Genomic DNA, 12,931 nt, shown 5'->3' on the forward strand with positions numbered 1-12,931 from the left:
ACAAATAGAATGACATACGATCACTATTACATCATTAAAACATTGTTCACCTCATCTTTAGTTTCATGTGACACCATATTTTTATGTTTTATCATTCTCATGCCCATCACCCTTCCTACTCCACTCCTTTTTCTTTAGCTTCATCTTCTTCTTCCAACCCATCATCACTCAAACCACCACTCCCAAGCATCTTAAATATATTGTTGGAACAAAAGCCTCTAATATTATTAAGCATGGTTACCATGATCTAAAATACACATAAATACAAGATTTGACTGTAGTTAATTTGTTTTACTTAAATTACGTTCATTCATCTGATCAATATTTTGTTCAAAGTAATACAAGCAATTGTAGCTCAAAAGCTTTGAAGGAGTTCAAATGATTCAAAATGGTTGAAGAAATTTGATAAGTATCGACATCGATTAAAAGAAATCATGAACAACACTTTTGACACAAAAATAGACGCAAACAAGACAACTATTCGGATAAAAAGTCAGTATATATATATATATATATATATATATATTCATCAGAATGGAAACTTCACTTATTTAGTCGACAAAGTACAAAAAAATACTCGGAAACAACTTACTTATATGTCTGATAATTAACAATAATCTACTTGCAAGGAAATTACAATTTTACGTTGCATTAAATGAGCTTAAATTCAAATTAAAAGCTTTCTTCGTTGGAAATTAAATCTCCCTTCAATTGTGGCGTGATTGGAATGAGTATATATCCTTTCCAGTATTGGACAATTTCAGTTGGAGAGATGCGCACAATTAGGAGTGAAGTGCAATAAAAAAGATTATCATTTTATTGTTTCGTATGATATTTTTTTAATGATAGGGTAGTGATAATACAACATTTTATTAATCACTTTATCACTTAACAAATTACCATTAATGGTAGAAACTAAAAATGCATATTTTTAAAGTTGAAATAATTAAAATCAAACAAAATATTTACAAGCATTAAAATAAAAAACATATATATTTACAAGAACTCAATATATTTAAACAAATTAAAGTTATATATAGTACATATGACATAAAAATGATAAATATTTTATTTATTACACAATGTCTAATTTTCGAATCAAAGGTGTGAACACAATCACACATGCATGACTAATGTGATTTGTTGTGAACATTCAATGTGGTGTGATTTATATGACACTGTTGTATATAATTTCACGACTAATATCATGAGATTAAAATCAACCAACCAACTTGTGAATATCATTTATGTAAAGTTAATCCTGATGCAGGTTGACTTTGGGGATGTAGGGATGACAAAATGGGACATGCCGACCTGTTGACTCTCTATTAATTGGGTAGGGTGGGGTGGGGTTCTCGGCCCACCAACTCAGTGTGTCTGTCCCACCAAACTTGCTAGCATGTCAATCTGCTTGTTCTTGATATTAGTTTGTTTAAAATAATAGTTATTAGTTATATTATAATTATAATATATGAGTATTAAAAAAATAAAAAAAGGATAGGGACTTTAGTTTAGGGTTTAAGTTATAATAGAAAAAAGACACTTTGTTTTTGATTTGGGCATTTGACTACTTAATTGGTAGGCTGTGTTGTGATTTAGTTATTTGGTAGACTTATTATTAAAGATTATTGGTATTTTGTGTGATTTAAATACTTTATGTTACTTTCTTTTTTTTCTTGTTTGCTGAGAGGAAAATGAAACTTAATTATTCACAGTTAAAAATCTACATGTATATGTATCATATTTTCTTTTAAAGGATGGGTTAAGATGTTTAATCCATCAAACTTAAGCGGGTTAGACGGTCTCACTCCATTTTTGGTGCGTCAACGGTAAGGCAGACCAAGACAGAACATACCAACTCATTTTGTTATCCCTAATGAGATGGTCTTGTTGTAGTTGTCCCACCCTCACAACTTGTGAGATAATGAAGATTGAATAATGATAGATTTATATATCAACCAAATTCCAAAACACCATTAATGAATAGATTATCATTAACAATAAGGACTAATATATATATATATATATATATATATATATATATATATATATATATATATATATGTCAATAAGAGTTAAATTATACTTAAATTAAAATATTTTTAAAAAACTAAAACAAAATTAATATTAATTTGCAAAGACTAAAATATATTTTAAATAAGTGAATAATTCAATCATGCATATATCATCAAAAGCAATATTGTTACTCAGAAATTTCAACTGATGGTTTGTTTTATAATATGAGTATATGATATAACCTAGTATTTATTAGAACCGAAAAAATTAATCATGCTAACTTAAAATTATATCATTATTTCAAAGATAAAAATAAAAAGAGATAGCTGTGGACATTATTTTTTTCTTTCAAAAAATTGAGATTCATGTTTTTTCATATGTTTAGTGGACTGTTTACTTAAAAAAAAAAACAGAAAGTGTTTTTAATTAAAATATATATCTAAAAAATTACAATAATTATGTAATTTTTCAAAGAAAAATAAAAATATTCAAAAAAATTATTTTAGTAGTTTTCTGAAAATTTTAAAAAAACAACTTTCAAGAAAATCTGAAAGGGAATTATATCAGACATTTTTGTTCTAGAAGTTCAGATTTAAGACATATTAGGTGTAAAGTAGAAATTAGGTAAAACAAGGCATCATGTAGAATGTTATACAAAATTCAAGATAGTGTGATCATGATAAAAAAACTAGCCATTAATTTGAAAAACAGACACAAGGTTGAGGGTGGTGGAGATGGATAGATCGACGAAAGTCAACAATGAGAATCATCATTCTTAACCAAAGTAATTAATAGGGATTTTAGGAATGTTCTGTTGCTGCTTGAAGTGACAGGAACCCTTACCAGAACTTTAGGTCTTCCTCACCAACAAACAAGATCGTACAATACCAATTGACCATAGCGCGTTTTGGTAGTTTTACGTCGAAATAAAATTTTCATTTTATGCTAATTAATATCTTTTTTTGTATAAATCGTTGTTGATATATTTAATATTTGTTTGTATATTATAATAAAATATAAGAGATTGATAGAATGAAACTCCTCTCTTATTTGAGACGCCATAAATATAAATATGTTTTTAAGGAATCTTTAAATTTGATTGAGCTAGCTTTATTTATCTTAAACTGAAAAAAAAACCCTTTAATTTTTATAATAAAAAATAATTTTGTTTCATAAGTTTGATTATGCAAATAATTATATTCAACATCTAATGAATGAAATAATATAATTGGATACAAATAAGATTATTTTACAAGTACTTCAAAGCTAAAACCATTTATTTCTATGAATCAAAAGAGGCATGCCTAATTGTTAAAAATAATAAGAAAAAGTAATTATAAATTGTGTTCAATTCAAGTATTAAGAGTAGTTTAATTGTTTAATCAATGCAGTGGTTTTCACTTTTCACATGCAGTAGGTCTTAGTCAATCAATGTACTGATCTAAAGAGAAATTTTCCTTTGTTGATTTTTTCATTAATTACAAAAATGTTTTTTTAACAACAAAAAACCTACTTAACACCTATTAAGAAAGATATAAAGATATAAATATAATGAGTAGTATATGATAAAAAAAAAACAGCTAAAATAAATAGTGTTCAAGATTTTTTTTTTTTAATGACCACAACATTGTGGAGTATCCATTAATTTTAATATTATTAAAAAATTTAACTTATCACCTTTAATTGAGTCTCTCTTTCTATGCCATTTATATTTTTTTTACCATAGAATTTTCAAACTCGGAGGTTTGCTTAAAGAAACCAAACAATTTTACTAGAAACATTGAAAAAGTACACCACTATCATAATGGACCTTCCATATGTTAGGCATCTGGATAAGGTTCGAGTCGAGCCTTGAACAAAATTATGGTACGTAGTCGATTAGTCGTAGACAAGAGTTGAACAGTGAACATAAGAAGCAGATAGAGAAACAAAAGAGAGACTGGTAACCAAATCACGTCATGTATTTAGGGTCATTTTTTAATTTTTCTTCAAAGTTAGCAGTCACCTAGCCTCTAACTTTGTTCAGAATATCCTTGACAAATGGGATCCTAATATGTGATTAGTTTGTTTGATTTTTTTTTTTTAAAAAGTATATGGATACTAATCGTTTTCCATTCAATCTTGCCACCGTTTTCTGGTAACAGTTAGTTTCATGGTAGCCAAATGTGACCTTTATTCTCCGCTATTTCTTGTTATCACCTACTTCACTGCACAAACCCTTTTTGACAATTTGGCTGAAATGTTCTTCTAGTTGAAAGGGATGATTTAGATTTTGGATGAAACCACAGCTCAATGGCAACTTGAAAGTAAGACACAAAAAACCAAACTTAATCAGAATTGTACCCCTTAATTTATGTTTTGTCACTTAAATATGTTTTCAAGGGAGCTTCAATTTTCTACCTTAAAAAAAAGAGTTTTAATTCTCTTTATACGATACTATGTCAAAAGCAGATTTTTCATGAGCTTAACTCAATGCTATAAAATCAATTTATAAGATGAGGATTACTTTCACTTATATAATTTATTTTGATACTGTCTTTATTCGATGTAGGACTTCACCATGTTTTATCATCACAAAATTCTTATGTAGACATGAATGCTTAATAATATTATTGAAAAATCAATAGCTTAATTATATTGAAGTGCTGGTGAACTTGGATTCATTTATTCTAAAAGATAACTTTTGAAAAAACTTTAAAAAAATCATTTCTTTCTTTCAATTGATTCCTAACCATAGCTTATGTATTTCTTTAATTTATACATTTCTTACCATACTGTGCATTATTCCTTTTTCTGATATTATTAGGAAGTCTTAATCACTTGTACCATTACATACAAGTCGAACATTATTATTTGTACATTATTCTCTTTTATCGTTCTTACATTAATATAGAGAATCACATACTTGACCAGACACAAACCTTTTTTTCTAAATAAAGGAGGTATAATAAAAAGATTGCAAAAAAAAATCGAGTGCAAAGCATCATTTTTCCATAAAAGTCTGTGCAGTGTATCCTATTTCAAAAGCTCTATAGTCCTGTCATATAACCATTTAGTACTATGAGGCCATTTCATTCTGATAATTTTCACACGGGCCTACCAGCCACAAATCAATAATCTTTAGGTATGGAGCAGAAACTGGGAAGTACTAAAAAGATGTCGAGTGGGAGCATAATTATAGTTTCTTGAGGGAAGAGTGACATGAATAATGGAATGCTTCAGGATACAGTACAACAGTTAATTGTGATTCCCTTTATTCTATTTTAGTTAAAATTGACCAATGATTATGGTCCTAAAAATGCGCGTGATGCATATCAATTAAGAATGAATATATAGAAGCGCATAACAACACCTTATATTACATGTGTGTTTGGAAATTGACTATAAGATAATAGATCACGTCAATTATGTTACTAAACTCTTAAAAAAAAAGTTATGTTACTAAACGTGGATTTTATTTCTCCCATTGAACAAGAAAAATGATGTCGTGAGACCAAACATGTTATACAAATAAATGAGTCTCGATGCAACTTTTTGGTATGTTTGGTGCTGGGTAATTAAATGCATATGGCATTCAATATTGAGAGTAAGGGAGAAAAGAAAAAGAAAGGGTTGAAAGACAAAAGTAGGAGTGAAAATAACTAAGCTATCTCAGCCCAAAGGTTGCATCAATTCAAATCACGTTGAAGTTAAAATTCAAGTTTAGGATTTTAAAGATACACTCGTGCACAATGAATCATACATCATCTTGAGTGGTCTTCGACATTATGCTGAGAAATCTAAGTCCCTATTTTCTTTCTCCCACACATAATTCTTCTCTTCTTATTAAAGACAATACAGAGGATATTTATGTGCAACACTTCATAATTTTTTTCTTAAAAAAATGTCATGTTGATGCCTAAAAAAATGTCGTGTTGATGTAAAAATTTATAAAATATTTTTAAATCTTATAAATTCATAAAATTCTCTTAAATATTTAAAATTCTTATTCTTATGATATAAATTTATTAAATCCCAATCACAAAATATTGTAATATCTTTTGAAAAATAATTTTTAAGTCATAACAATACACCCCTTTAATTTAAGTAATGAATAAATTATAAAAATGAAATATAAACTATTAAAATTAAGGAAATAAAATTATATAAAAATATTAAGCATATTCAATACACAAAGTAATATGCTAAAGCATACTTTTAGTACTTTATCTGTTAAAATTCAATTTGATGTTTATTTTAAAATATTCAATTTAGTCATTTTAAAAAAAAAATAGTTTTTTCTGAAATCATTATCATTTTTATTTTATTTTTGAGGCAAATCCTTTTTTGATTTGAAACATTAAATTTGCTCAATATTAAGACTCATGTATTATAAATTTAATAAAACAAATTTCACATCTCCAATAGATAAATAAAAAGGTTTAACATTGTATCTCCAAATAAAAGGTAATCATTATTTTAAAAAAACAAATTGAATCTAAATGAAAAGATAAATAAATAGAAGTATATTTTTTTTATGAAACTTGTTTGATATTAAGATTTATGTATGATAAATCTAATGAGATAGGTTTTTATATATCAAATAAATAAATAAAAAGTTTTAGAATTGTATCTTAAAATAAAATAAAATAAAAAATCATTATTTCAAAAGAATCAAATTGAAAGGAATTTTGCATTTTTTTTCGTGAAAATCACACTTTTTATAGTTTAATTCAAAAATTTGTATTCTGTTTTAGTCCAAGTAATAAAATAAAAATATAATATATGTTTTTTTTTTTGTTGAGAAAAAAAGATCTTTATGCATAACTAACGAGGTAACGAGCAAAGGTGTAGTGCTAGTTTGTATGTTCCTGCGATTGCAATTTTCAAGTTGCCGACGTTTTGAGGAGAATCAAAAGAGCAAAAGCAAAGGCAAATGATCCTAAAGAGACTGTTACTGCTACTAAAACCCTTAAGTGTATCTTCACCACCTTCCCACATCAACCCTCAGGTAATGCCTTCTTCTCATCATCGGATGCTTCATCCACCATGTTCCTTTTCGGCTTTCGAATTCTTGGTTACCCACTTCCCGTGATGGGTTTGTTTGCGTTTTTGAGTCTTCTTATAGGAGACCATGGTTGAAGCCTGAAGGGTTTCTGCACTTTCCCTTGTGCACACATATTGCTTGATGAAATGCCTATGTGGGGAGTTGGTGTGGATGTGCTTGTGGGAATGTGAAATGGGTTGTGGTGGGAAATGTAAAGATCAAACATTTTTATTTATCTTTGCAGATACATTGTCATTTCCCTCCTGCCCACCTGCCCACCTGCGTCTCTACTGAGTAAAGCTTTAGTTCAATGCTCAATGCTTGTTTATGTGTTTGTTTGTATCGGTAAAACATGGGGTAGTAATTTCTTATGAATGAACTAGAATCATGAAAATAACTGTGTGTGTGTGTGGTTGTGCACGTGCGTGTGAAGGATATCAGGTGATAGTGCGCTCTCATCAGACGAGCTAATGTTGACTATATAACTAGCCATACATGAATGGTCAAGATTAGCTCTTCTAAATTGCTATGTGTGTGTATGTTAGAAGAAAAGGATAAGAATATGAGGAGTCCTAGGAACACACTCTCTAACACCCTTCTTCAAACACATTCTCTCTAATTGGTTAGAATTTATTGAAAACTACAACATCAGGAGAGAGAACCATTAAATATGATGTGAGACCCACAAAATTGTCATTTTCAATAAATTTCATCCAATAAGAAAGAGTGTGTCAAAGAACATGTTGCTAGCATTTCTCCAAGAATATAGTATACTACTAAACTGATTTTTATGCTTTGATTCCTACTTGATGTGTTAGTTAATAAGGGGTTTTTCCAGGGTTTGGGGCTTGCATGTTTACTTGGATGTTTGGTATAATTGTAGTTCTTACTAGTGTTATTTGAAATTTGAATGCTGTTGGAAAAATTGCAGATCTTAGAGTTCTTGGAGAATAGGAGAAAGGTGCACCATGATGCAATAAACTTTTGTCAAGCCATTCTGCAAAAAAAGTCAATTGAATGGAAAGCTGTGCACCGTAACAATTTGTCACAGCCCATCAATGATGTTGACCTAGTTGTTACAGTTGGTGGTGATGGAACTCTTCTGCAGGCCAGCCATTTAATGGATGACAAAATTCCTGTTCTTGGAGTGAATTCTGACCCTACACAGATTGATGAGGTATATATACATGTAGTTTTGGTTTTAATATTGATATATTAGCTTCATTGTTCAAATATTTTATTTGATCATCATTTGGATTATGCTGATAAATAACCAACCTGACCAGGCCTATTTTGATCATATTTCATTTGCAATAGGTGGAAGAGTTCGGCAGTGAGTTTGATGCTCACAGAAGCACGGGCCATCTTTGTGCTGCTACTGTTGAAAACTTTGAACAAGTGAGATTAATTCTTTTCTGCCTGTGGAGGAAATACTAACAGTAATGATTTTTTTCTTCCTTGCTACTCCTTCAGGTGTGGCAGTAAGCATGTGTTGAATGAAAGTTTGAATATGCAGTAACTTGAAATGTTAAAATTTGATGACACTATTGTTAATTTATCATAATGATGAACCAGTAATTACTCCTGTGAAACCAATTTAATCCTTATATTGTGACTTACCTGTCAAAGCCAGTTTAGCATGGAATAGAGATAGGACTGATTTGAGAGGTTCAGAATGTACTTCTAATCAATGGTGAGAAATGAGAAAACCTTCATAGATGTGTATCCAGCATCCATTTCCCTCCTTTATAAATACTTTTTTGGCTACTCAACTTTGATGCAGGTTTCAATTTTGTTACAAAACTTACAATTTGATACCAAGGTAGTCCATAAGTTGATGAGCTGCAAGCCTGCAGCACAAGTGATATCTTTTGAATGGGAATCTCTTCATAAAATAAAAGTTATCAAATTTCAAATTTGTATGTCCTAAAACATACAATTTTTTGTTTCCCCAATATGATAACATGATATATGCAAATTAAGGGATTTTCTCTCTGTCTCTACACATGAATTTTATGCCGAGCATTCTCCTACAGTCCTACTTATATGGGGAATTGAAAAGTGAAAATGGGACAAAGTGTAATAAATAAAATATAGACAAAACTTGTGACTTGTGTTAAAATTAGGAATTAGAAATTATTTTTATCTTTAGATTTTGTTGCTTTCAGTATAATGTTTCTTCTATCTAGTTTTTAAAATCTTTTTCAGGTTTTAGACAGTATACTTGAAGGTCAAATTGTTCCTTCTGAGCTAACGAGGATCATGATGTCTGTGAATGGACTAGACTTGTCAACATATGCTCTCAATGATATCTTAATTGCGCATCCATATCCTGCTTCAGTTTCTAGGTTCTCCTTCAGGTAAGAGCTTCACTATGAGAAATTAAAAAAAAAAACCCTTCAACTCATACATCTTATTTCCATATCAGTTCATTAATTTTCAGAAAAGAAGCCAATTAAGCATGTATTTTTGCAGAATCAAAGAGGGTGACCAGCCATGTTCTCCTCTTGTGAACTGCAGATCAAGTGGTCTAAGAGTTTCAACAGCCACTGGTTCAACTGCTGCAATGCAATCAGCAGGTGGATTTCCAATGCCCATTTTATCTCAGGATCTCCAATACATGTTAAGAGAACCTATTTCACTGGGGGCAACCTCAAACTATATGCATGGGTTGATCAAACGTAACCAGACAATAGTGGCCACATGGACTTGTAGAAAAGGTGTGATATATATTGATGGTTCTCATGTCAATTATACTTTCAAAGATGGGGATATCATTGCCATATCTTCCAAAGCACCAGTTCTGAAAGTTCTCTTGCCTCATAAGTTTTTATAGAGATGTCAAGTAAATTTCACAGCATATCGTCATTGGGAGAATATGCAAATTTGGTTGGAGGAGTAGTCTGTTGTAATGAAAAATATAAGGCCACATGAGCTGACATGGCTGTAAGCTTGCAGTGTTCCATTCCTTCTTTAAGGCTTGAGCTACAAATGCAATTCAGAATCTCATGCATTAATATCCAGGCCATAAATTCGAAGCTGACTAGACTTTAAAATTGAGGAGCATAAAGATTCCAATGTACGTATCACTCAAGCTCTAAGGGGAGTATATTTCATAATGGAAAGAAAATTCTGTGGTTCACAGATAGCCAGGGCATTTTGCTACTTAGTGCATCTCATCTTTTATCCTTTATAATGAATGAGAGCTTTGCTATATCCCTTTTATTAAAGTTAAAAACAGGCCCATGTAGAACATGCTATTGTATTTTGGTGCTAATAGCTAGCTGTAAAGAATGTTCTTGCAATGGAGAATTACATGACCAAATGTGCCAGTCACCTACCAATCCTGCAACTGCCTAATGATTTGGTAACTTACATAATACTTACAGATTAACATTTTTTATGCCTTTCAAAGGCTGATATAGGAGTACATCATAATCCCAACCATAAGGCATTGGAATTATCAATGTCAATGCAATCTTTGCCCCTATTTTGCAATGAAGTGTAAACTGAGATGTGCGAGCGTGTTTGGATTGGACTGGATTTGGTTTGTTACATCATGTTCAATAAACACAGCCTAGGAGCTTTAATGTAATGTGTCTTTATTTGGACCATGTTGATAATATGACAGATCACCGTTGTGTTTTTTCCAAAGTTTTTTTACGTAAAATCTTATACCTCATCAATGAAATGACTATTCAGCCAAAGATTCATATTATATATACAGCTCAAAATTGTGGTAAAACTGTGTATTAAGCCTTATTAAGTAGCCAGCAATTTATCGCCAAAAAAGAAAAAAGTTGCCAGCAATTTCTGTTGTAATTTTTTTTATGATTTAATAATTAGCATACACATTGATTGACATCACTCCGTTGCCATAATGGATGTAGAAAACGAACCGAGACATTATGATCTGTGGGCCTATGACAGTAAATGAGACTACTAAGCCGAGGTAGATGGGTCTATGTTTCAGCCTAAAATTAGTCCTGGGATATAGGGACTTTTAAGGCCTAGTTTTATGGGAAAAAATGGTGCATAGTTTAAGCTGACCAGATAACCGAAAAGAAACAGCTTGATCACAAAGCCTAAAAGCATTTCTTTATGTGCCTCTTTTTTTAAAATAAAAAAACTTGCCCCCCCTCCCCCTTCTTCTCTTTTCTTTTGATCTTCTATTCAATTTTCTCATTTTATTATAAAATAAAATATCATAAAAAATTACATGTAATGGTCCCTTAGCTTGTATTTTGTAAAGTGGAAATCAAATAAATGAAAGTGTGGAAAATGAATGAAAAGAAATGAAAGAGAGTAAAAAAAAAAAAGTGAAAAGTAAGATTGTTTAGTTTAGATGAAAGAAAATGGAAAAAAGATTAAATATTTGAAGTGAAGTAGGTAGGTAAGAAAAGAAAAAAATCATTTTACCCCAACTAACAAATAGTATTTATTTTGTTTTTTTATACGAAAACTTTTTAAAAAATAAAAAGCCAGGCATAATCGATTAAGTGCCTTTGTAAACAACTGATTTTGTTTAACAAAGTTTGTGAAGAGAGCTCCAGGAGAAGACAAAGATCACGGTTTGAAAATAAAATAAAATAAAACAAAGCTCATGGGTGAACAGTTGATGCCACCAGAGTTGCGAGCATATGAGAAATAAAGGAGTGATTGTTTTGTAATCAAGGAAATATATTGTCGATTTCTCCGATTTAGTGAGTCCCACGAATTTTTTAAGTGTGTGTGGAAAAAAAAATCAACATGGATCGCCATTCTCTCTCCACATTCATTTGAAGTAATAAGAAACAACTTCTCGATCATTGAAGCTTTGGACGTAGTTTTTGTAGCGGATGTGGTGTGTAAAGCCATTCCAAACGTGATTTTATTTTTTCATCTCTAATTCATTCCAATTAAACAACAATGAAAACCAACTTTCATCTCATTTCAATCGTCTTTCACTTTCAACTCAAACAAACATAATGTTAAATCAAAAGTTACTGATATAACTGGTTTGATTCTTGAGTTTTTCAATCAAAATTCGGGATTTAATCCCAAAGTTTGAAAATAAAATCATAACTAAAGGTATCAAATGGTTAGATAGGAGAAAATTATTTAGATATCAAAAATTATTTAGATATCAAATGGTTAGAAAAAAAAATACATGTTAATGACACTCAACTTTTCAAGAAACATTCGATTAAACTATCTTCTTTTTGTGGTACAAAACAAGTTTAGTTCCATTTAACTATCAAAAACATTGAATATTCACTATCAATGTAACAAAATATCCCACTCTTGCCTCAACCCACTCCACCCATTGAGATCCCAAGCTTTGAACTTCAATTTCTTTCCCTCCCTTTCGCCTAAAACAATGGTGTATCTCTTCTTGTGCTTCAAAATATCTCCACTCATGCCAGAACCAATAATCTTCGTCCCCTTCCTCCTTTTGCTTAAACAATGGGGTCTCACTTCACGCCTTGCAAGCTCCCCCAAAACTCCCATTCCATTTTCTCAGGGTACAACGGGACATGACACAACCCTATACCCCTCTCATTTTGTTCACATGAATGCAAACATTTGCCAAAATTAGTGGATGTGTATCCTCCACCGGTTAGCACAAATATAAAGCTCAAAAGTCCTCAGATAGGAAAAAAAAAGAAGAAAAAATATCCAAAACTATATCCAAAAAATTTCAGCCAAAAATTTCACTATTGTAAAAATAAAAAATATAAAAAATCCTAGATTTTTGTTCTTTTTAAGATTTTGATTTCTTACAGTAACATTACTGAAGCCAGCACAGGCGGTCTCCTCTGCCACGACACTACCCGTTTGCTGCCACGTGTACATGAACCTCGTGGCCGCAAAAAATATCCTTCATTTTTTTCTCTTTATTTCTTTCAC

General features: G+C 30.7%; 1 protein-coding gene across 2 annotated transcripts; it reads left to right on the forward strand.

The window, feature by feature from the left end:
• Positions 1–6,811: 6,811 nt before the first annotated feature.
• On the forward strand, positions 6,812–10,378 carry LOC114377671 (NADH kinase-like). Of its 2 annotated transcripts, none has more exons than XM_028336299.1 (5): positions 6,812–7,006; positions 7,974–8,219; positions 8,360–8,440; positions 9,251–9,402; positions 9,563–10,378. In XM_028336299.1, exons 1-5 carry the CDS (start codon positions 6,932–6,934, stop codon positions 9,876–9,878), a joined length of 870 nt encoding a protein of 289 aa, XP_028192100.1. In that variant the 5' UTR covers positions 6,812–6,931; the 3' UTR covers positions 9,879–10,378. The 2 variants fall into 2 exon arrangements, with proteins under 2 accessions (XP_028192100.1, XP_028192099.1); XM_028336298.1 differs by having other exon boundaries at positions 6,814–7,006; positions 9,518–10,378.
• The last annotated feature ends 2,553 nt before the right edge of the window (positions 10,379–12,931 follow it).

The sequence above is a fragment of the Glycine soja genome, chromosome 11 (genome assembly GCF_004193775.1).
Source record: "Glycine soja cultivar W05 chromosome 11, ASM419377v2, whole genome shotgun sequence".
NCBI classification, from domain to species: domain Eukaryota; kingdom Viridiplantae; phylum Streptophyta; class Magnoliopsida; order Fabales; family Fabaceae; genus Glycine; species Glycine soja.

Excerpts from the sequence above, each read along its gene's own strand:
- LOC114377671 (XM_028336298.1), top strand. The coding sequence starts at position 6,932 with ATGATCCTAAAGAGACTGTTACTGCTACTAAAACCCTTAAGTGTATCT. Across the intron at positions 7,007-7,973 it reads CTTCCCACATCAACCCTCAG|ATCTTAGAGTTCTTGGAGAA; the intron begins GTAATGCCTTCT and ends GAAAAATTGCAG. Across the intron at positions 9,403-9,517 it reads GTTTCTAGGTTCTCCTTCAG|AATCAAAGAGGGTGACCAGC; the intron begins GTAAGAGCTTCA and ends GTATTTTTGCAG.